At 41.0% G+C, this 23,781-nt stretch overlaps 1 protein-coding gene across 3 annotated transcripts in view; it reads left to right on the top strand.

Moving 5' to 3' along the window:
* The window catches only part of rbms3 (RNA binding motif, single stranded interacting protein), an 807,584-nt gene that overhangs the window by 644,651 nt on the left and 139,152 nt on the right, over positions 1 to 23,781 (top strand). For all 3 annotated transcript variants that reach the window (XR_009803506.1, XM_061882138.1, XM_061882137.1), the window contains exons 8-10: positions 1,684 to 1,727; positions 11,713 to 11,809; positions 21,211 to 21,261. Coding sequence is in view for 2 of the 3 variants with exons in the window: in XM_061882138.1 (XP_061738122.1) it covers positions 1,684 to 1,727; positions 11,713 to 11,809; positions 21,211 to 21,261 (192 nt within the window). In the remaining variant the exon portion in view is untranslated. The remainder of the gene's footprint in view (positions 1 to 1,683; positions 1,728 to 11,712; positions 11,810 to 21,210; positions 21,262 to 23,781) is intronic.

Here is a 23,781-nt window from a genome sequence, read left to right as displayed (position 1 = left end):
GGGTTTTCCTAAAGTAAAATCCTGGTCTTCTCTTCATTTATTCTTAAATTTGCAATATGACTTGACAATTTTGATATTCCGACTCTGCAGGAATTTCCAACGTTGCGATTGTTCAAATACACGGATAATTCATCCAACATGCCTCGCAACTTTGTCCAAATCCTAGCAACTCCCTCACACATTTAGGCCTGTCATCGTTTTTGATTGATTGATTGATTGATTTATTGATTGATTAATTGAGACTATTATTAGTAGATAGTACAGTACATATTCCGTTCACTTGACCACTAAATGGAAACACCCGAATAAGTTTTTCAAACTTGTCATAGTCGGGGTCCAAGTTAATCAATTCATGGTAAATATTTACCAATCCAATTGGTCCCGAAGCACTAGTCAAACATGTAAATGAACTGTTTAATTAGAACACGTATTATTTTAAACATATGTCCAGGAACGGCAACATATTACAATATCTCAACCCTCTTCCAATTCCTGTCAAATACAGAAATTGATTGCAACTTGTGGACAACAAAGTGATGTTTGTTTTTACAAAGCAGTACTTTGAAATGAGTTTAAAGAATGAGCTTTTACTGCCATCTAGTTAGGTTTTTGATACTCTGTGTGGTGCTCAAATGAGTGAAACATCAATATTTGTTTTCTAAAGTGTGCAAATAAAGCATGTTTTGTTAGAATTGTTGAAAGAATATGCTTTGCAGGGTTAAGGTGACTAAGGACACGTGGATAACAAATCCATAAAATCACAAACTGATTCAATGTTATCGGAAAAAATTAGGCTCAAATCATCGCAAATCTTGCCATAAATTTCTAAAAAATGAAAAAAGAAAAAAGCCTTTGAAATCCTCCAGGGACTAAATTATGACATTAAGTTAACAGCGTCTCAAGGATGATTAAGAATTCTCCACTTCAGTGTCCTTTGGTGCCTTTACAGGATTTGCGCTGAGTGCATTGAGATCTGTTTTATCAGGTGGTCTTTATCAGGAGCAGGTTTGGGTTAAAAATGGTAAATGGGTTATACATGTATAGCGCTTTTCTACCCACAAGGCACTCAAAGCACTTTGACACTATTTCCACATTCACCCATTCATTGATTCATACACGAATGGCCTGGAGCTGCCATGCAAGGCGCTAACCATGAGCCATCAGGAGCAAGGGTGAAGTGTCTTGCTCAAGGACACAACGGATGTGACTAAGGTGGTAGAAACCGGGAATCGAACCAGGATTGCTGGCACAGCCACTCTCCCAACCGCGCCACGGGTGTTGATCTGCAGTTCAGTGCATTTCGAGATTGGTTGTAATCAACCAATGATAAGTTTTCTTGTCTCTTGGATCCTGAGCCGATGATGTCGTTTTGGCTTGTGCAGCCCTTTGAGACACGTGATTAAGGGCTAAATAAATCAACTTTGATTGACTCTGTGCTCACTAGTTTAGAATACACAAACATATTTCTTGCTTTGTGCAACAATGATTAATTGTTGCCCAGGTTAACAAACCGTTCTTTGGACGATATAAATGGTGGAATTGTGTCAAAAAACACTTGGTAAATAATACCAAAAAAAAAAAAGTAATAGACAGCAACGACAGCTCACTCTCAATCAATAGGCCTTGTAATATCTGATTTGCATTTAATTTGTCAGTAATCTTTTACGGTTTGTTCTCTTTCAGACTGGGATGGCGTTGACATATGATCCAGCTGCAATGCAGAACGGGTAAGAGTCTGACCTTGGCATCTTTTAATACACTCACCTCTCGCCAAATGGGAACCGAATGAATACTACAGACACACACACACAAAGATGAATGCATTGATGCCATTCACTGTTTGACAACAGTAATCAAAATGAACTTGTAACAGCAGCTGCCGTATGAAGAGGTCAAGTGAAAAAGACAGAGGGTGACTAAAGTGGTGTGTACGTTTAGGTCTTGTGTCGCCCTGTCAGGATTTAATGGACCTGGGGAAATAAATGATCTTAAGACATGGTTTATGGGTTCCCAGTGCACTCACAACTGAAAGGAGAGAACTGAAGCTCTATGTTCTGTCCCTCTGACTTCAGTCATTCACAGCAAACTCTTTACTCTATGCTTCCTAATACGATAATCCCCCTTGACCCTCTGAACAATATGAACAGAAACGTTCTATTATAGTCCAGTCCTAAAGATGCTGAAGGAACCGCCGTCCCGCCAACAACCATTATGCAAACAGGGTTAAACAAAATAGTAATCTACCTACCATACAACTTTTTTCAAAGCGTATTCTTACAGACATACTGTGCTTGGTTTTGGATCGGTTTTAAAGGTTGTCAGAATAGTCAGGTGGTTTATTTTGATTGCCGCGTAATCTTGTAAAAAACGAGGCAATATGGAGCACGCTGCAAACATTGGAAGCGTTAATCACCAAAATGATTCCCGGGCACGGACACCGCTGCTGCTCACTGCTCCCCTCATGTCTCAAAGGGTGAACAAGAGGATGGGTCAAATGCAGAGGACAAATTTCACCACACCTGGTGTGTGTGTGACAATCATCGGTACTTTAAATTACCGATTTGGTCTCACCTATGGAACGTTCCGCTGAGAGTCCGAGCTATTGCGACCCTTTTGTGCAGCATTCACTATACACACTGGCATTAAAACAGGAGTTCATAACATTTAGGGAAATAATTTCTTGTCCTTTTTAGGATATGAATATTTATCGATCCATTGCTTTTTGATTGATTGATTGATGGATTGCACAGTACAGTACATATTTCGTACAATTGACCACTAAATGGTAACAACCGAACACGTTTTTCAACTTGTTTAAGTCGTTTAAGTAAGTTTGTTTAAATAAGTCAATTCATAGTATATTCATGCCTGTAACTTTATCGATAATCAGTCAACAAAAAAGCCTTGAGTCCTGTTCCGGGGTGTTTTCAGTTTATTTTGACATCGCTTAAATGGGATCTGTAATGATTTAAATCTAAAACCATTCATTTTGCTCTAGATCAGCGGTTCTCAAACCTTTTGCCCATGTTTTTGTTTTGCGTCTCAAGAAAATCATATAGTTGATGTAGATGCCCATATCGGCTGTACAGATTTACGTTACAAAAGAGAAGTGGGGGATATTTCTCCTGTTGCCTTATTTGTATTTGACCTGTAATGATAGAATATGTACAAATGTAATGGCAAAAGTGATAGCAAAGAAGCAGTTAGTGAAATAAATATTAATAATACAGAAATGACAGTGATTATTATTACACTATAAATGGAGCAATACAAATACCAAGAGAAATAGCATTATTGAGAATTAATAATAATAACTACCTCTATTATCAACAATACAATTGTTTCAAATGCTACAATACATATATAGGTAATGATAACTTGAAAAACAAAAGAAAGCAGATTAACGGAGGGGAAGAAAGAGAAGTGAACTGTATTAACCTTGTAGATTGTTATAGTAACAATAGGTTAAGATCTGTCAGTGTGCCGTGTTTTACCCAGTTTCCCCTAGGGGAACGACGTTAATATTAGTTTGATGAAACGTGATTATATGTATGAGTGCATGTTTGCATATGTACTTTTATATGAACGGTATGTGTATATGTATGTCTGTAACAACACACCCCAGTGGGGCAAAAAAGTATTCAGTCAGCCACCGATTGTGCAAGTTCTCCCACTTAAAATGATGACCGAGGTCTGTAATTTTCATCATAGGTACACTTCACTTGTGAGAGACAGAATGTGAAAAAAATATCAGGAATTCACATTGTAGGATTTTTAAAGAATTTATTTGTAAATTATGGTGGAAAACAAGTATTAGGTCACTTCAAACAAGGAAGATCTCTGGCTCTCACAGACCTGTAACTTCTTCTTTAAGAAGGTCTTCTGTCCTCCACTCGTTACCTGTATTAATGGCACTTGTTAGAACTCGTTATCTGTATAAAAGACCCCTGCCCACAGCCTCAAACAGTCAGACTCCAAACTCCACTATGGCCAAGACCAAAGAGCTGTCGAAGGACACTAGGAAAATAATTGTAGACCTGCACCAGACTAGGCAAGCAGCTTGGTGTGAAAAACTCCACTGTGGGAGCAATTATCAGAAAATGGAAGACATTCAAAACCACTGATAATCTCCCTCGATCTGGGGTTCCACGCAAGATCTCATCCCGTGGGGTCAAAATGATCATGAGAACAGTGACCAAAAATCCCAGAACCACACGGGGGGACCTGTTGAATGACCTGCAGAGAGCTGGGACCAAAGTAACAAAGGCTACCATCAGTGAGACACTACGCCGACAGGGAATCATATCTTGCAGTGCCAGACGTGTCCCCCTGCTTAAGCCAGTGCATGTCCAGGCCCATCTGAAGTTTGCCAGAGAGCACATGGATGATACAGCAGAGTATTGGGAGAATGTCATGTGGTCAGATGAAACCAAAATAGAACTTTTTGGTATAAACTCAACTTGTCGTGTTTGGAGGAAGAAGAATACTGAGTTGCATCCCAACAACACCATACCTACTGTGAAGCATGGGGGTGGAAACATCATGCTTTGGGGCTGTTTTTCGGCTAAGGGGACAGGACGACTGATCCGTGTTAAGGAAAGAATGAATGGGGCCATGTATTTTGAGATTTTGAGCCAAAACCTCCTCCCATCAGTGAGAGCTTTGAAGATGAAACGTGGCTGGATCTTCCAGCATGACAATGATCCCAAACACACCGCCCAGGCAACAAAGGAGTGGCTCCGTAAGAAGCATTTGAAAGTCCTGCAGTGGCCTAGCCAGTCTCCAGACCTCAACCCCATAGAAAATCTGTGGAGGGAGTTGAAAGTCTGTGTTCCTTGGCGACAGCCCCAAAACATCACAGGAACGGGCCAAAATACCAACTACTGTGTGTGCAAACCTGGTAAAGACCTATAGTAATTGTTTGACCTCTGTTATTGCCAACAAAGGTTATATTACAAAGCATTGGCTCTGCGATGAGGTGGCGACTTGTCCAGGGTGTACCCCGCTTACCGCCCGATTGTAGCTGAGATAGGCGCCAGTGCCCCCCGCGACCCCAAAAAGGGAATAAGCGGTAGAAAATGGATGGATGGATGAGTTGAATTTTAGTTATTGACCAAATACTTATTTTCCACCATAATTTACAAATATATATTTTTTAATTCCTACAATGTGAATTCCTGGATTTTTTTTTCACATTCTGTCTCTCACAGTTGAAGTGTATCTATGACGAAAATTACAGACCTCTGTCATCATTTTAAGTGGGAGAACTTGCACAATCGGTTGCTGACTAAATACTTTTTTGCCCCACTGTATGTCTGTAACAACACACCCCGATTGATTCAAAGAGTGCATAAAAAAGTTGTTTGGTCCCATTTATGCCACTGCAAGTTGCACATCGTCGTTATGTGCACAACAAGATTAGATTAATAAAATAGTATCTTACCTTTTTTTGTGTTTCCTCATAACCTGATGCAGAAGGGGCGGGCTAGCTCTCTGGCTGAGAGCTTGTAATATTTCTAAGTCAGAAAAGACAAATGTAAGTTTTTTCCACAACAACAATGTAATAATCCTGCCTTTAAAAAAGTTTTTAAAGTACTCTTTTTATTGCAATTGCAATAATTTGTCAGGGCATTGAGGGGGATCGGGTTTTGTGGCTGCAGGATTGGGTCTCTTTTTGCAATTAATGTGGTTCTGCTGGCTACATCGGGCGGTGATCTTCAGCTCTCACTATATCGGTTTGCAGCCGAGTGTGAAGGAGTGACTCTTGAGAATCAGCAGGTCCAAATCCGAGTCCATGGTTATTGCCTGCAAAGGGGTGGAGTTACGTCTCCGGGTCAGGGATGAGATCTTGCCCCCAAATGGGTACGTTCAAGTACATTGGGGTCTTGTTCTCAAGGGGAGGGAAGAGTGGGTTGTAAGATTGACGGGCGACTCAGTGCAGGGTCTGCAGTGATGTGTACTCTGCATCAGTCCGTCAGAAGTTATAAGAGTAAATGAAATGTTGAACTTGGTTGGGAAAGAAAGCGCTTCGCATAGCGATCACAAATCCATGTTAAACAAACTCTTTCTTTCTTATATATGGTTTTTGGCTCAGGAGACAAGAGGTTGTTGGACTGCAAGATCACAAAACCTCAGACTGTTGGGGAATTAGATAAAGCAGCATATCAGACCACCTCGCTTCTCCAAAAGCTGAAGTCACACCTCTCCTCTTTTAAATGCATGGACTTTTTCCAAGCTCAACACACAACTCTGCTGCTTAATCCGGGCAGCAAACATGGTGTAATGTAAGCTTTATACAATGACAAAACTCAGCTGGATGTGGTGGAATGCCCAGTATTTCCACTGCAAACAAACACAAGAAACTATGTACAGTCGTGGTCAAAAGTTTGCATACACTTGTAAAGAACATAATGTCATGGCTGTCTTCAGTTTCCAATATTTTTACAACTCTTATTTATTGTGATAGAGTGATTGGAGCACATACCTGATCGTCACAAAAAACATTCATCTAGTTGGGTTCTTTTATGAATTCATTATAGGTCTACTGAAAATGTGACTGTGACAGACTTCTCAAGCCGTCGTACGGGTTCCAAGGACCGTCCAGGAAGGACATAAGGGCGGCACATTTAGACTTCTTTATTTATCAATAAAGACTGCTTTTCAGCTGCTCCGTCTGACGCTCGCTCTTCCGCTTGCCTTTCTAGTTCGGGCGTTGTCGCCTCTCTCGCTCTCTCAGTCTCTTTCTCTCAGTGTCACCTTCCCTCTGGTTCCTTCTCGTCCCTCCTCCTCTCTCCCTGACTTTGCCGGCTGTCGCCCTTTTATACAGTGCGAGAGGATTACTCAAATTTCCCCCAGGTGCGCGATCCACGCACCTGATCTTGATTGCGGCATCGCTCCCGGAGCGCCCCGCCTCGCCGCTCGTTCGCCGTCCACGCCTCTTTTCTGCCATGTGCCGGCATGCCCTGCCTTGCTGTCAGACTGCTGGCCATGCCTCCTCGTCGCCATCTTGGGCTGGGCTACAGTGTGCCCAGCCTCGCTGTCGGACGGCCGGCTCCGCCTTTCCACAGTGACCAAATCTGCTGGGTCAAAAGTATACATACAGCAATGTTAATATTTGCTTACATGTCCCTTGGCAAGTGTCACTGCAATAAGGCACTTTTGGTAGCCATCCACAAGCTTCTGGCAAGCTTCTGGTTGAATTTTTGACCACTCCTCTTGACAAAATCAGTGCAATTCCGCTAAATGTGTTGGTTTTGTGATATGAACTTGTTTCTTCAGCATTGTACACATGTTTAAGTCAGGACTTTGAGAAGGCCATTCTAAAACCTTAGTTCTAGCCTCATTTAGCAATTCCTTTACCACTTTTAATGTATGCTTTGGAACTGGTGCTTTACATAGAGTAAATGGGACAATGAACAAGGAGGATTACCTCCAAATTCTTCAGGACAACCTAAAATTATCAGCCCGGAGGTTGGATCTTGGACGCAGTTGGGTGTTTCAATAGGACAATGACCCCAAACACACGTCAAAAGTGGTCAAGGAATGGCTAAATCAGGCTAAAATTAAGGTTTTAGAATGGCCTTCCCAAAGTCCTGACTTAAACGTGTGGACAATGCTCAAGAAACAAGTCCATGTCAGAAAACAAACACATTTAGTTGAACTGCACCAATTTTGTCAAGAGGAGTGGTCAAAAATTTAACCACAAGCGTGTGGATGGCTCCCGAAAGCGCCTTATAGCAGTGAAACTTGCCAAGGGACATGTAACCAAATATTAGAATAGAATAGAAAGTACTTTATTGATCCCTTGGGGAAATTCAGCACCACAGTTCGCTCACAATAAACAATAATAATAATAAATAATATATAACATATATTATATATAAAATATATAATATATCAATAATATAAATATATTCTACATCTATTCTACATTTAAGTGCAGTCAAGAAGGAACATATGCATTATACAGTCTGATGGCTGTCGGTATGAAGGACCTCCTGTGTCGTTCCGTGTTACATTTTGGGAGTCTGAGCCTTCCACTGAACATGCTCATTCTCACCACCAGAGAGTCTAGCTCCACTCCCACTACGTTACTGGCCTTCTCTAACAACTTGTCCAGTCTGTTTGTGTCCCTCGCTCTCAGCCCGCTGCCCCAGCAAGCCACGGCATACAAGAAGGTGCCCGCCACCACCGACTCGTACAACATCTTCAACATCTTTGTACAGACGTTGAAGGATCCTAGCCTCCTGAGGAAGTAGAGGCAGCTCTGTCCCTTGTAGAGGGCCTCAACGTGTTTTGACCCATTCAGCCAATATAATCCCGGGAGCCATAAATAATAGTTCAGAATCAGAATCAGACATACTTTAATAATCCCCGAGGGGAAATTAAGATTTTCAGCACAAAGCCATTCAAGAGCAGACAAATATTACAGGGAGACAGAACAAGATCGCTGACAGGTCTGCCAACTTCCGGTGGCCCTTACAAAAAAGTTGAGAAACAGGTAAACGCTGGGGAGGGGTGAGGGTTACACAAAAAAAAAAAATTCAATCCAAGCCTGGGCCCCTGGAGAGGGGGTCCAGACTGAGGTCGAGGGAAAAAAACTCATAGCCATTGCACAGATGACCATGTGTATAAGAGGGAAACATCAAAGGACATTAAAGACATTAAAAGAGCAGAGGTGATGCAACCAGCCACTTCTTCACACAGCCACACAGGTAAAACAACAACAAAAAGCAAAAAACCATATGCACTATGGTGGCACCTGCGGTGTTTGACGCCATTGACTGCTTGGTGGGAGCATGGCCGGAGACAGGAGCAGACCCAGCAAAGCAACCAAGAGAGCCGACTTCACCCTCGGCCGCCCACCAACTCTCGGCCAGTGTCCAGTTCGCATGGATGAGCAAGGATGCGTCCAAGGAGACTGAGGTGTCAGATTCCTGCTCATTCATCCAAGACACTGTGAAGCTTGTCCGTCCCGGTGCTCAGCGCCAGCTCCGTAGCCCTGTCTCCTCATCTGCATCTCCTCCAGTCTTTCCAAACAAACTCTGGTGTGGCAGAGACCCAGCAGCTTCTCTCCTTGGCCAAAAGGTTCCCGGGAAGCAGATCCAGAATTTCACAAAAAAGCACCGCAGAGTCACGAAAGTGCCATCCATTGTTAAAGGCAAAAAAAAAATGACATGGCTCTGCGGGCCTAGACTTTGACACATGGGATTTAGGGGGAACCAAACACTTTGTCAAAATGAACTATGGACAAAAATAATATAATTTATAAAAAACCCGTTACAGCTCAGTCTTGGTTTAAAAGTGATCTTGCGGGAAGTCTTTTCCATTGCATGACACATATTCTGCAAAACCAGCTACCCATCATCATCATCATCAATGGCGGTCACTCGAAGCGAGTATGACGGTCCTCCTGGTAGAGGGGGTATCCCTTTATGGAGGATGCCTGTGCGTGACTTTGTTTAACGTAGGGAGACTGGTTTCATAGACAGTCACCACACGATCCTTGGCAAATCCGGATCAGGGTCCAGTGGCATTGAGTCCAAGACGACTGGAGATCCTTTTCTGCCTTCATCCGCCATCGCAGCCGTTGTGACACTCCATAGGGTTAGCAATCATCCTCCGCCTGTTGCACTGTTGAGGTCTTGGGTTGTTATTTCCCCATAACTGGGCCCACATGGATGTGGGGGTGCCTTCTTCTGTCACCGGTTGTGGTAGTTCTTACTGTACATCCGCCGTTGAGGTCTTCACCGTATCCCTGGCTCAGGGGCAGTCAGGTAGTAAGCCTTTGCCAAGGGCTACCTGGGATAACAGTAGTAAAGGGGTTAACCTCCTAGTGCCCCAAGACTCCATAGAGGAGCCTCCACCGCCGGATGCACTTTGTTGCGTTGGACCAGTTCTTCCTCCAAGGGAATCGAAGTTACTGGTCAATCCCAGGTTCTATATGCTAAGTAAGAAGGACCATCGAGACATAATTGGAATATTTTCAAGCTTTAGGAGGTCAACTTAACCGATACATTCATATCGGCGGCTCTAGTTGATTTGGTGTTCCAAGGGAAAAACACACTCTTTTCACAGAAAAGAAAGCCCTCCTCCGCCTCCTCAACACCATAAGGTGAGAAAGAGTGGGGGTTTGCTTCACATTCCGATGGTTTACGACACTAACCTGGGATCTGAAGACAACGAGAGACTGGTAGTATTCCGTCCTACGTGTCTGTGTCTGTGACGTAAACAAGTTGACAGATAGTTAACATGAATATCCCAAAGAAATGGAAGAAAGAGCCCAGGCCTTTTATCTTTAAGAAGCTTTAGTGATTTTCACAGAGAATGTACATTTCCTTTCTTCTTGTCTAATTGGTAATTTCTTTCTTTGTTTTCTCTTTCCCTTGTATTGATTTGTTTTGTTTTGGTTTTCTCTTTTGTAAAACTGTATAAAGAGACACAAAATATATGTCAAATAAACACTACTAACAACATGTCCAAACATGTTTCACGGTGGCAGAGGGGTTAGTGCGTCTGCCTCACAATACGAAGGTCCTGCAGTCCTGGGTTCAAATCCAGGCTCGGGATCTTTCTGTGTGGAGTTTGCATGTTCTCCCCGTGAATGCGTGGGTTCCCTCCGGGTACTCCGGCTTCCTCCCACCTCCAAAGACATGCACCTGGGGATAGGTTGATTGGCAACACTAAAAAAATTGGCCCTAGTGTGTGAATGTGAGTGTGAATGTTGTCTGTCTATCTGTGTTGGCCCTGCGAGGAGGTGGCGACTTGTCCAGGGTGTACCCCGCCTTCCGCCCGACTGTAGCTGAGATAGGTGCCAGCGCCCCCCGTGACCCCGAAAGGGAATAAGCGGTAGAAAATGGATGGATGGATGTTTTCACACATACACACACACAGCCCATTCAATAGCATGTAAACAGTGCTCATAAATGTATGTAAATAGTCCTAACACTCAAAGCCACACATGAATGAGATTTACATATGGAATGCTTGTAAACAACACAGGATAATATACATTATATACTGAAGAGGAGAGACACAAACATTGCAGCCTCCTTTAGAGGAGTGAGCTAGCGAGCAAAGAAGCTAAATGCTAAGTAGCAACAAGCTAAAACAGGAGAACAAGCTATCTTCACACAGTACTATTTTTATACATTTACACGCACACACAACGTCTTCATGTTACTCATAAAACAGACACAAGACTTACAGACAATGTTTCCAAGGCACTTCGTGGGAAGAAACAACAAACTTTGAGCGCTGAAACACGTAAATACGTCTCGTGTGTAAACAAGTGAGCGTCAGACTGTCATGCGCAGACTTCCGGAAACCAGAGGAAGGAGCATCTCGCCTTCAAAATAAAGGTCCCTTCTTAATACCGAATAATGTTACATCACAGGTAGAATACACAAAGGAAATGTACTAGCTACTCTCAACATGGCTATGTAAAAAGGAAAAACTCTTAAACATATCAGCATCCTTCAACAACTTTAATGTCATGCCCAGGACACAACCAGCTACCACCACTGATACCGACCCTTGTTCATCTCCATTGTAAAGCGTTTTTTAGCGTGTCTTGTTGTGACCTTTTTTTTTTTTTTTCTGTTTTTGCAATACAATTGTTATCAGTGTATAGCAGACTGCCAAGTAGTCAAGCAGTACTGTTTCTTCTCTGTTTATCCACTTCTCTTGACCTCCTTCTTTCACCCTTCTCAGGTTCTACTCCTCGCCTTACAGCATCGCCACCAACCGCATGATCGCACAAACCTCCATCACGCCCTTCATCGCTGCTTCCCCAGTTTCCACATATCAGGTGGGCCATAATACACTGCATTGTGGGAAGTGGCTGCGTTATTCGCCGCTACGTGAAATTACGGGGTTTTACATGGATATTGGCGATTACGGACCAGACGGGCCCAGGCTGCAAAAACGGCATGAGGTTTTCTGTGCTTTCTCTGATCATTTTCTCGAACGCTCCAGCTGTGCACGGTGACATCTGTTTCACCGGCTCAAAGCACAACAGGCATCTAAAAAACAAGTGACAAAAAAAAAAAAAAAAAGATTGGAAAGGCTGTAAAGGATTAAAAGAGAGAAAATAACCCATGCAAAAAATCCTCCTAACCAGTTTTAGGACTATTTCTGTAATCTGCAGTTGTATGCAATCTTTTTATTTATTTTAAGGCAATACAATGGCTAACACTTCCAGAGTAAAATTCCTTAATACCCACAGTTGTCATTGAAACCATACGCGCCGATCCACATTTCTGCCAGTGGGTGCTCGGTGTATGTGTATTAGTGTTGTCCCAACACCAATATTTTGGTACCAGTACCGATACCAAAAGTATTTTGGTAATTTTCGGTATTTTTCTAAATAAAGGGAACCACAAAAAATTTCGTTATTGGCTTTGCTTTAACAAAAAAATCTTCGGGTACCATAAACATATGTTTCTTATTGCAATTTTGTCCTTAAATAAAATAGTCAACATACAAGACAACTTGTCTTTTATTAGTAAGTAAGCAAACAAAGGCGCCTAATTTGTCCGTTAAAGGACGCAATAACGTGTTATTTATTTTTTTTTTTTTCAGAATTATTTAAAGGCTTACTGAAATGAGATTTTCTTTTTTGAACGGGGATAGCAGGTCCATTCTATGTGTCATACTTGATCATTTCGCGGTATTGCCATATTTTTGCTGAAAGGATTTAGTAGAGAACATCCACGATGAAGTTCGCAACTTTCGGTGCTAAGAGAAAAGCCCTGCCTCTACTGGAAGTCGCAGATGATGACGTCACCCGTTGATGGCTCCTCACATATTCACATTGTTTTTAATGGGAGCCTCCAACAAAAAGTGGTACTCGGACCGAGAAAACGACAATTTCCCCATTAATTTGACCGAAGATGAAAGATTCGTGTTTGAGGATATTGATAACTACGGACTAGAAAAAAAAAATGATAAAAAAAAAAAAAGAGTTAAAAAAAAACGTGATTTGCATTGGTACGGATTCCGATGTTTTTAGACACATTTACTAGGATAATTCTTGGAAATCCCTTATCTTTCTATTGTGTTGCTAGTTAGTGAGTTAAATAGTACCTGATAGTCGGAAGGGTGTCTCCACGGGTGTCTTGACGCGCATTGTTTTAGGGGAGTCGGCGGCAGCTATGGATGGCACAAGCTCAGCTTTTCTCCGGTAAGAACTGACTTTTTAACCACAATTTTCTCACCGAAACCTGCTGGTTGACATTTGGTAGGGATCCATGTCTGCTTGACCGCGCTCTGATCCATAGGAAAGTTTCACCTCCAGGAATTTTAAACAAGGAATCACCGTGTGTTTGTGTGGCTAAAGGCTAAAGCTTCCCAACTCCATCTTTCTACTGTGACTTCTCCAATATTAATTGAACAAATTGCAAAAGATTCAGCAACACAGATGTCTAAAATACTGTGTAATTATGCCGTTAAAGCAGACGACTTTTAGCTGTGTGTGTGTGCAGCGCTCATATTTCCTTAAAACCCGGGACGTCTTGCGAACACGTCATCCGAACACGAAATGCTGAAAATTTTAATTTTCCTGAAGGAACTCTCCTGACGGAATAAATAAAGTACTATCTATCTATCTATCTATCTATCTATCATTACATGACGTTTTCAAGACGAAACTCCCGGGAAATTTCAAATTGTAATTTAGTAAACTAAAAAGACCGTATTGGCATGTGTTGCAATGTTAATATTTCATCATCGATATATAAACTATCAGACTGCGTGGTGGGTAGTATTGGTTTTCAGTAGGCCTTTAAGACAAGTGGTAGAAAATTAACTATTAATTTACTTGTTCATTTACTATTAACATCTGCTTACATTCTGTTTCAACATATTGTATCTACACTTCTGTTAAAAAATGTAATAATCACTTATCCTTCTGTTGTTTGATACTTTACTTTAGTTTTACATGATACCACACATTTGGGTAGATACTGGATCATACATTGGTCATATTCAAAGCCCTCATGTGTCCACGGACATATTTTCCGAGTTTATACTCATAATATAAATTTTTAAAAAAAACGAAAGAAAATGCTGTGATGTTAAAAAATATCGATGTAATCATATCGATGTGATACGCTATTGTACGTGGTTTCATTACAATGGATGTAAGGTGGCGTTTCTTTATGTTGTAGTGTTTCGGAAGAGTTGGTGCTGCAGAGAATTCTGGGAATCTGTTCTGTAGTGCTTATGTTGTGTTGAGGCGCAAATATTCTTCCAAAATGTGTTTGTCGTTGTTGTTTAGTGTGGTTTCACTATATGGCACATGTTTATGACAGTGTTGGCATTGTTCATACTGCCACCCTTAGTGTGACATGTATTGCAGTTGAGTAAGTATGCCTTCATTCACTTATAGGCTGTGAGGTCCAAGTCAACATAATTGTTATATTAGTTCATTATCGGGCACAATGAAATTAAGGTTAGACATTGTTAATAATTAAAGGCTTATTTACAGTATACTGCAAATCAGACCAAACAAGATTAAACTTTCAAAAACGATGTTAAAAATTGAAAGTTACCATCAATCCCATGTGGGTGCTCGGCATTGGGATTGGTGCCCATGAATGAAACAGAACCAAACTGGGAAAGTGAAAATTGTGTGTGATGTCAGGGGTGTTCGGTTTTCTGTCCGCTCACATCCCGCACAACAATCATCACGGACTCTGAACACGGAGCGAAGTTACCAGTCCGCCATCTACAGTCACGACACCGTCGCTTAGCATTAGTGCCACTTGGTATGCAGACACAGGCCAGGCTGGACGCAACACACGGACGGGGATGAAGGATAGGTAGAACAAAGGGAGGGACGGATGGAGAGAAGGGAGCATTTGGGTGACGTCTCGCTGAAGGTTACCGCGCCCGTTTTGCGACTTACCCGATTAAAAGGCACCCAGAACCAGAACATGGATGAGCAATCATAACAATAAACATCCCTGCTTGCATGCCTGCATTGTGTATGGTTTTCTGCGTGATGCATAATTCAGTGGAACCAGTTCAAGTCGACACCCATCAGACAGGCTGACTCACATCGACATAAGGGGTTGTCGACATAAGTGAAACACAAATTACCTTGCATATTTACTCGTCACTTTGCCCAGAGACTTAAAAGTAAACTGCACTTTTTGAGTATTTGGCCCATCATCCAGAATCTCTGTTAGACAAGAACATGCATGTCTTCCCCTTATATGTGCGTTGTAAATGGTGAAAAACTGCTAGTACGAGGCAGCTAACAATGCGGACAATTGTGATTCATTGATTCTGCTGATAAATCGCCAAAGAAGTTCAGAGAGACAATTACATTTACGGATTGCGTGTAAAACTAGGGTTGCACGGTATACTGGTACTGGTATAATATAGCGAACTACTAATGAATCAAAAACGTCACTATACTCTGTTTAAAAAGCACCGGTCCCCGGGCACGACATGACATTGCTGGTTTTGCAAGCAGAGGAGCATGTTTGGCAGCACATAATCACGGAGTACTTACAAGCGGACACAGTGTTTAAACAGAAAACGGAGAACGGACGTATTTTGGCTTAAAAACTAACGATAAAGGTGAAATTATAACACTGAAACGCCCTCAGGAAGAGGTGCTTTAAGACATGGCTAGCTAGCTAGCGGCTAACGTCCATCCGCAGTCTGCAGTGTTTTAGCTACTTCTAAATCGCTAATCCTTGTCTCCATGGCGACAAATAAAGTACGTTTCTTACAAGTATCATTCCCACAGGACGAGTAATAGCTAAACATGCTTCTCTACACACCGTATGAGGATACAATAGCGCACCGCTAACAGCAAGCTAGCACCCCTGAATGTAAACAAACGCCATGGGTGGATCTACATCTGACATCCACTGTAATGATACCAAGTACAATATTGTATTGAGTTGATACTACGATGATTACATCGATATTTTTTATTGTCACCAAATCTTTTCTATTTAAAAAAAATCCTATTATGTTTATAAACTCAGGAAATACTTCTTTAAACACATGAGGACTTTGAATATGACCAACATATGATCCTGTGACGATTTGGTATCGGATCGATATCTAAATGTGTGGTATCATCCAAAACTAATGTAAAGTATCAAAAAACTGAAGAATACGTGATGATTGCATTTTAACAGAATTGTAGATAGAACATATAGAAAAGGAAAATAGCCTGATGTAAATGAGCAAGTAGATTAATAATCCTTTTTTACAGCTTGTCCCTCATAATTTTGACAAAATAGAATGGTAAATGACACAATATGCTACTACATACACCAGCAGACAAATTAGGAGCCTTTGTTTGCTTACTTACTGTCAGGTTCAAGCACTGATGACATCTATTAAACAAGACAATAAGCAAGGAATTTAACAGAGACAGAATTAAATTTGGCTCAATGAGGAAAGCATGTACACCTGTACCCTTGTACAATGTTCCACCACGCTATGATGAAAGATTACACGCCTCCTCTTTTTTTTGGACTTTCTCTGATTACATGGCAACAGCTGTTTCTAAGGGAGCGGAGTCGTAAACAGTTACAAAACAGTTCAAAGAAAAGGTTGTAAAACAGCTGTTGCCCTCAGTCACAAAACAGTTCAAAGAAAAGGTGCCTGGAGGGGGGTCAGGCCCTGCCTCCTCTCCGCTTTGTAGTTCTTGGGTCAAGACAAAATCTTCCTGTGGATTACAATACATCAAAGAAACCGACACCCTCGTGTCACTTCCCATTCTACACAGTGGAGTTTTACAAGCTTTCTGCTTGGTAAGATCAAAGACAGCTTTTGTCCTCTCGCCGGGAACTCATTGAAAAACAAAGTTTTGTGATAACTTAGATACAATTATTCTGACATTTACTACTAAGGACATGTTGTCTGGTATGTTCACTATTTTATTTAAGGACAAAATTGTTCTTCGATTGCAATAAGAAACATATGTTTAATGTACCGTAATTTTGTTTGTTAAAATAACCCCAATAATGTATTTTTTTTTGTGGTGACCCTTATTTAAAAAAGTATCGAAATACATTTTGTTACTGTTACCGGTACTAGAATTTGGGTATTGGGACAACGCTATTTCACAAATGAAGGAGTTGCAAGAATTCCAGTAGCGTACGTGTCTTGCCAAAACCTCGGCTCGTATTTGAGCGCAAGCTGCAAAGAACGCGTCTATCCACAATGCAAAGCCGCTTTTTAAGAACTAATTCTCACCACCATGGCAGAAAATATATATTTTTTTCCAAGTATTATTTTAGCTGGAGGACAAGAGGAAAAGTAATGGCTAAGCATACTTCAAAGTAGGGAAGAACATAGGGATGATCAATCAGGATGTCAACACTATTGATACATATCATAATATCGGTATATAAATCAATCAGTCTGACTTCATTTAAAAAGTGATTTTCATACATAAAAACAAAACCCCGATGACGAACACATACAAACAAATAAATGCATGGCTGAGTACAGAGGAGCCAGGTGAGTAAAAACTATCACAGGAGCCATCTGCACCACGAGGTCATTAGGAAGCTGACTCAGCACGGCCGATAACAATATTAGAGTGATTTGATTGATCTTTTTTTGTATTTCTTGTTATTATTACAAAATCATGCTTGTGGTCATTTTATTTGTTGCTTACAAACTCAGGAAGTAAGTCTCTGGATACAGGAAGACTTTGAGGGCAAAACCCAAATGACATCAATGGAAACCAATAGTAGTTTTGTTTTGTTTAGTTAGTAGGAAATAGACTTTTTCTTTTTGTTAAAAAAAATGTATGTAGCTTTCAATACCACAAATTTAAAGTATCCTATTATTTACATCAATACTAGCAATTTCCACATTCAATAAGGTAAGCTGTTAAAAAAAATGTGTTATTTTGTTTACTTGCTGTAAAATATTTTCACTTCTATAATCTATTGTCAGAATACGGGATCGGGACTCAAAATCGGATCAAATCTGAATCGAATCTGGATCAGAAGCCAAAAATGTTAATCAGGACATCCCTAGTATTTATTCTTTTCAGTAGTATTTGTCATATAATGTCTGGGCTGTATTGTTTAAATCTATTACTCTAATATTTATGCAACTCATTTCACTATGTAATCTTTTCATTCTGGGGAAGTATTACTTTCATCAGATTGCAATTTTAGGATAAACTCTTTCATTGTGTGTCTCTGCTTCAGTTGGAGAATGCAAACATTGCCTGTAGAAAAACAAATAGATATGGCTTAATTTCATAGTGCGTCGTGTTTGTTTAGTTGCGCGTCCGATTCCCGAGTTTGGGTTGGCTCAGAGGATTTATTGCTCTTAACGCAGATTATTCCGAGTTTGTCTTTATTTAATCAAATCATTTTAGCGGGATTAGCAGCCAGCCTGTGCGTTTGTCTGCTACAAGCTGTCAAATTCTTCTCTCCAGCAAATCTAAAAGCTTGATTTGTTCCTCGGCTCCGCACAATCAACTTGACTGTCAGCCTTCGCCATGTTGGTGACTTGGCTTACCTTTGAATGGTAAATCATAGGATTTATGGGGTCTAAATTGTCTGTCCTCTGAGACAACCAGCACCATTAATTTGGAATCCATTATTATAATAAAAACATGATCAATTTTATGGAGTCTCCGCACAGTACTGTTCATAAAATGAGGTAGTTCGGTGAATATTCTACTTCATCTAATTCAATTCAGCCCTTCGAGACGTTTGCGATTAAGAGCTATATAAATAAACTTCCATCGTCATCATCATCATCATCTTTATTGCAGACCTTAAGATCCATTAAACATATAAAAACACAATACAAAACATTAAAAACTAAATAATGAAACATAAAGCCCAAATGTCAGTTTCTGACATACAAACAAGTGTGCCAATGGTTCCACAGTCCAGATGAATAACTAACCGAACTGCGGCAAGGGTTCGTTATCACAGTGGTTTTGTCATTTTCAGACTGATCTCACACATAAACTTATGCATAAGGTTGCGTAGCAATGCTGAGAAAGTGGGAACCCCAACACTAACAAAAATCTGGCTTTAACTGGAACTTCTTGGAAAACTTTGATTGATTGATCCAGATTATTGTAGTCTCAGAGCATTGAATCAATCCAAACTGTACTGTTTGGATTGTTATTTAAATACGTTTTTGTGACGATCTGTCACTTCGTTTCTGTTTGTTTCCTTGTTTTGTACAAACCCCGTTTTCCACATGAGTTCGCTTCCCCTTTGGTCCGGATGACACAATGTCGAATATTTCCAAAAACAATTTGAAATGTGGACTCCTCAGTCCACAGAACACTTTTCCACTTTGCATTTGTCCATATTAGATGATCTCGGGCCCAGAGAAGCCGGCGGCGTTTCTGGATGTTGTTGATAAATGGCTTTCGCTTTGCATAGAAGAGGTTTAACTTGCACTTACAGATGTAGCGACAAACTGTATTTAGTGACTGGTTTTCTGAAGTGTTCCCTAGCCCATGTGGTAATATCCTTTAGAGATTGATGTGTAGTTTTTGATACAGTGGGATCGAAGGTCACGGTCATTCAATGTTGGTTTCCGGCCATGCCGCTTACGTGGAGTGATTTCTGCAGATTCTCTGAACATTTTGATGATATTATGGACCATAGATGTTGAAATCCCTAAATTTCTTGCAATTGCACTTTGAGAAACGTTCTTAAACTGTTTGACTATTTGCTCACGCAGTTGTGGACAAAGGGGTGTACCTCGCCCTATTCTTTCTTTTGAAAGACTGAGCATTTTTTGGGAAGCTGTTTTTATACCCAATCATGGCACCCACCTATTCCCAATTCCCCTGCACACCTGTGGCAAGTTCCAAATAAGTGTTTGATGAGCATTCCTCACCTTCATCAGTATTTATTGCCACCTTTCCCAACTTCTTTGTCACGTGTTGCTGGCATCAAATTCTAAAGTAAATTAATATTTGCAAAAACAAAAATGTTTATCAGTTTGAACATCAAATATGTTGTCTTTGTAGCATATTCAACTGAATATGAGTTGAAAATAATTTGCAAATCATTGTGTTCCGTTTATATTTACATCTAACACAATTTCCCAACTCAAATGGAAACAGGGTTTGTACTTACTTCGCATCAGTTTCCATTTCCTGTTTGTACCGCTGAGCAATGTGGTTCAATCAGCATGTTTCTATTTATGCCTGTCTCGAGCACTCCTCTGTGCTCGAAGATTGATTTGGGTTTGGACTTGTTATGCACGACTGCTTCACTTTCTCTTTTGAGTCAATTAAAAGCTCCGTTCTCCTGGTTCCTGCATCTTGCGAGTTCCTAACAGTTTTGCCTCTCGTCCGAGCATGTTTCATTAGTTCACGCTCACAGATGTAAATAGGAAAGCTGTAGTCTGAGAGGATGGTGCAGGATGCCAAGTATTTATCCTTAAAGAGTGGGGACATGCCAAAGCAAGAACAGTCTATTGTGGTGCATAAGATTTTAGGATACATTGGAGGGAGGCTTTGCCAACACAACATTTGTTAAGATTTAATCACCCTCGTTAGAAATCTATCAATGGTTAATTGTACAATTGGAAGCTGATGTCAGGCTTGTCCCTGACATTTTGGTTATGTTTTAGTTTTTCCTCTGTGTGTCTTTATTTCCTGTCAACGCTTTCATTTTGGTTGTTTCCTGCTTGTCTTACTGAGCGCTGTTCCCCCTCAGCTGCGGCTGATTGGCACCTGGCCAGACCTGGTGTCAATCAGCCAGGTGCTATTCAAACCTGCTGTGCCATCCAGGCTGCGCTGGAGTATTGTCATTACCACTTGCCGTTGTCGTTGTAGCTACTACCTGTCGATGTCATCACTACCTATTGTTACTACTTGTCCTTGTCGCTGTCGTCATAGCGGTAAGCTGTTCCTGATATCTATTTGTAGTTTGCTGTCTCCTAGCTTTGGGTTTTCCTGTTAGCCAGATCCTGTTAGCCGTTAGCTATTTCCAGTGTTTCTGTTTTCTGGTTCCTTTTCCTAGTTCCTGGTTTGTTTGTTTTTTCTTTATTGTGGACATTAAATTATATTTTCCTGCACCAAGCCTGCCTTCTCTGTATCTTGGGGTTCTTCACCAACCACTTGTGACAGTTGAGTCTTTTTGGCATTATAGACCAAATCTATTATTTGTGAATGGAAAATACTTAGAAGGAATTATGCCGTGATTTGACCTTGTTTTTTTTGTTTTTTTTTACTAGGTCCAGAGCACATCATGGATGCCTCATCAACAATATGTTATGCAACCTACAGTAAGTACTCTACCTTTTAAACCCTAGCTTGCTATTACAGTATATAGTGTGTACGCTGTTAAAATGTTTTCAGCAATGCCTTGATTTTCTCTCCTGCTCATCCTGAATCAAGCGATCCTGGACTGGTTGCTAATTGTGCCTTGAATTATTTCTCTGGACTTGTCCCTCATGTAAAAACAAAAATATGCTTCCCATATTGAGCTGAAGAGAGACGCACATTCTCCCGTATTTCAGTGATCATTGAAAAACATCTGTAAAATACAAATAGTTTCCGATGCCAAAAGCCTTGCAACAACTTGTCACATGCTAAGCCAATTGAAGCCAGCGTTTATGATCACCTACCTCTCAAAACTCATTGCCTCTCGACTTTTCTGTTAATTTTGTGTTTCTATTTCCTTGGCTATCCCCTTAGCTAGGGGGTGTATATTGTAGCGTCCCGGAATAGTTAGTTCTGCAAGGTAATCTGGGTATTTGTTCTGTTGTGTTTATGTTGCGTTACGGTGCGGATGTTCTCCCGAAATGGGTTTGTCATTCTTGTTTGGTGTGGGTTCACAGTGTGGCGTATACATACAACAGATTGTTTACACCGTCACCCTCAGTGTGACCTGTATGGCTGTTGACCAAGTATGCGTTGCATTCATTGGTGTGTGTGAAAAGCCTTGTATATTATGTGATTGGGCCTGAATGCAAAGGCAGTGCCTTTAAGGTTTATTGGCGCTTTGTACTTCTCTCTATGTCCATGTACCATTCCGTAAAGCAGCATTTTAAAAAGTCTAAAATTTTACTTTTTGAAACCAATACTGATAACTTCTGATATTACATTTTAAAGCATTTCTCGGCCGATGATATCGGCAGTCCGATATTATCGGACATCTCTAACTATAGAAATATCTCCAATATGAAAACAATTTTTGCAATGTGCACTTTCTTGCATTTGGATCATTCCAGACACATTAATTCACTGCAGTGTTGTGATGGAAAGAGTAAGAAAAGATGTCTATTCAAGAACGATTTATTTGATTACCCTCATTTCTGGGCGTTAGAGCGCACGTACATGTAAGCAGCATCCACTTGGACAAATTGTTTAATAATAGTTGCACAAGCCTATAATTACTCTGATGCTAATATGCATTTTTATGCTGACGATACAATTATTTATTGGTTTGTATCATCTCTTGATCAGGCTGTTAATTCCCTACAAAAAGTTGTTGTTGCTTCGCAGCATTTACGTGTTTATCTAAAACTGGTTCTCAGTGCTGACAAGAAAAAACTTATGTTGTTTTCCAATCATAAGGAGGTGCCTCAAATTCCCCCAGTAGTGTCCACTCCTGAAGGGAATACCTTATAAGTGGTGCATAAATATAAATACATTGGTGTTTCAATTAATGATTCCCTCATTGTTCAACTTTTTATTGATTAACTGGTGAAGAAATTAAAACTTCAACTGTTTTTTTTTCTTCCGTAATTAGCAATGGGGTTTTTTTGGTGTAAAAAAAGTGTCACATTTTCTTTTGAGCTAGATTATGGTGACCGTTTTTATACGAATGCTACTAGTTCCTGTCTTCAGATGGTCGACTCTGTTTACCTTGCTTCTTCGAGGTTCATCACAAACTGTAGAGCCGTGACCCACCACCTTGTACTCTCGGGTGGGATGGCCTTCTGTGTCCACTCGGAGACAGTGTCACTGGTATGCTCTTATTTACAAGACTCTTCTGGGACTATTGCCCTCTTACATATGTGCATTGATTAAACCGAGAAGTACAGACTCTTATGAACTGAGATCCAACGATCAGCTGTTGCTCTCTGTCCCTTTTGCTCGCACTGAGCTGGGGGAAAAATAACTTTTGTCTATGCAGCTCCTTGTGCTTGGAACATGCTACAAAGAGGCTAGAAGTGTGGGTTCACAGTGTGGCGCATATTTGTAACAGTGTTAAAGTTTTTTGTATGGCCATCCTTAGTGTGACCTGTATGGCTGTTGACCAAGTATGCGTGGTATTCACTTGTGTGTGTGAAAAGCCATAGATATCATGTGACAGGGCCGGCACACAAAGGCAGTGTCTTTGAGGTTTATCAATCAATCAATGTTTATTTATATAGCCCCAAATCACAAATGTCTCAAAGGACTGCACAAATCATTACGACTACAACATCCTCGGAAGAACCCACAAAAGGGCAAGGAAAACTCACACCCAGTGGGCAGGGAGAATTCACATCCAGTGGGACGCCAGTGACAATGCTGACTATGAGAAACCTTGGAGAGGACCTCAGATGTGGGCAACCCGCCCCCTCTAGGGGACCGAAAGCAATGGATGTCGAGCGGGTCTAACATGATACTGTGAAAGTTCAATCCATAGTGGCTCCAAGACAGCAGTGAGAGTCCCGTCCACAGGAAACCATCTCAAGCGTATCAGCAGCGTAGAGATGTCCCCAACCGATACAGGCGAGCGGTCCATCCTTGGTCCCGACGAGCGGTCCATCCTGGGTCTCGACTCTGGACAGTCAGTACTTCATCCATGGTCA

The sequence above is a fragment of the Nerophis ophidion genome, linkage group LG21 (assembly GCF_033978795.1).
Source record: "Nerophis ophidion isolate RoL-2023_Sa linkage group LG21, RoL_Noph_v1.0, whole genome shotgun sequence".
Lineage (NCBI taxonomy): Eukaryota > Metazoa > Chordata > Actinopteri > Syngnathiformes > Syngnathidae > Nerophis > Nerophis ophidion.
Note: the sequence above shows the minus strand (reverse complement) of the source record. Positions and strands in the feature narration are given on the sequence as shown.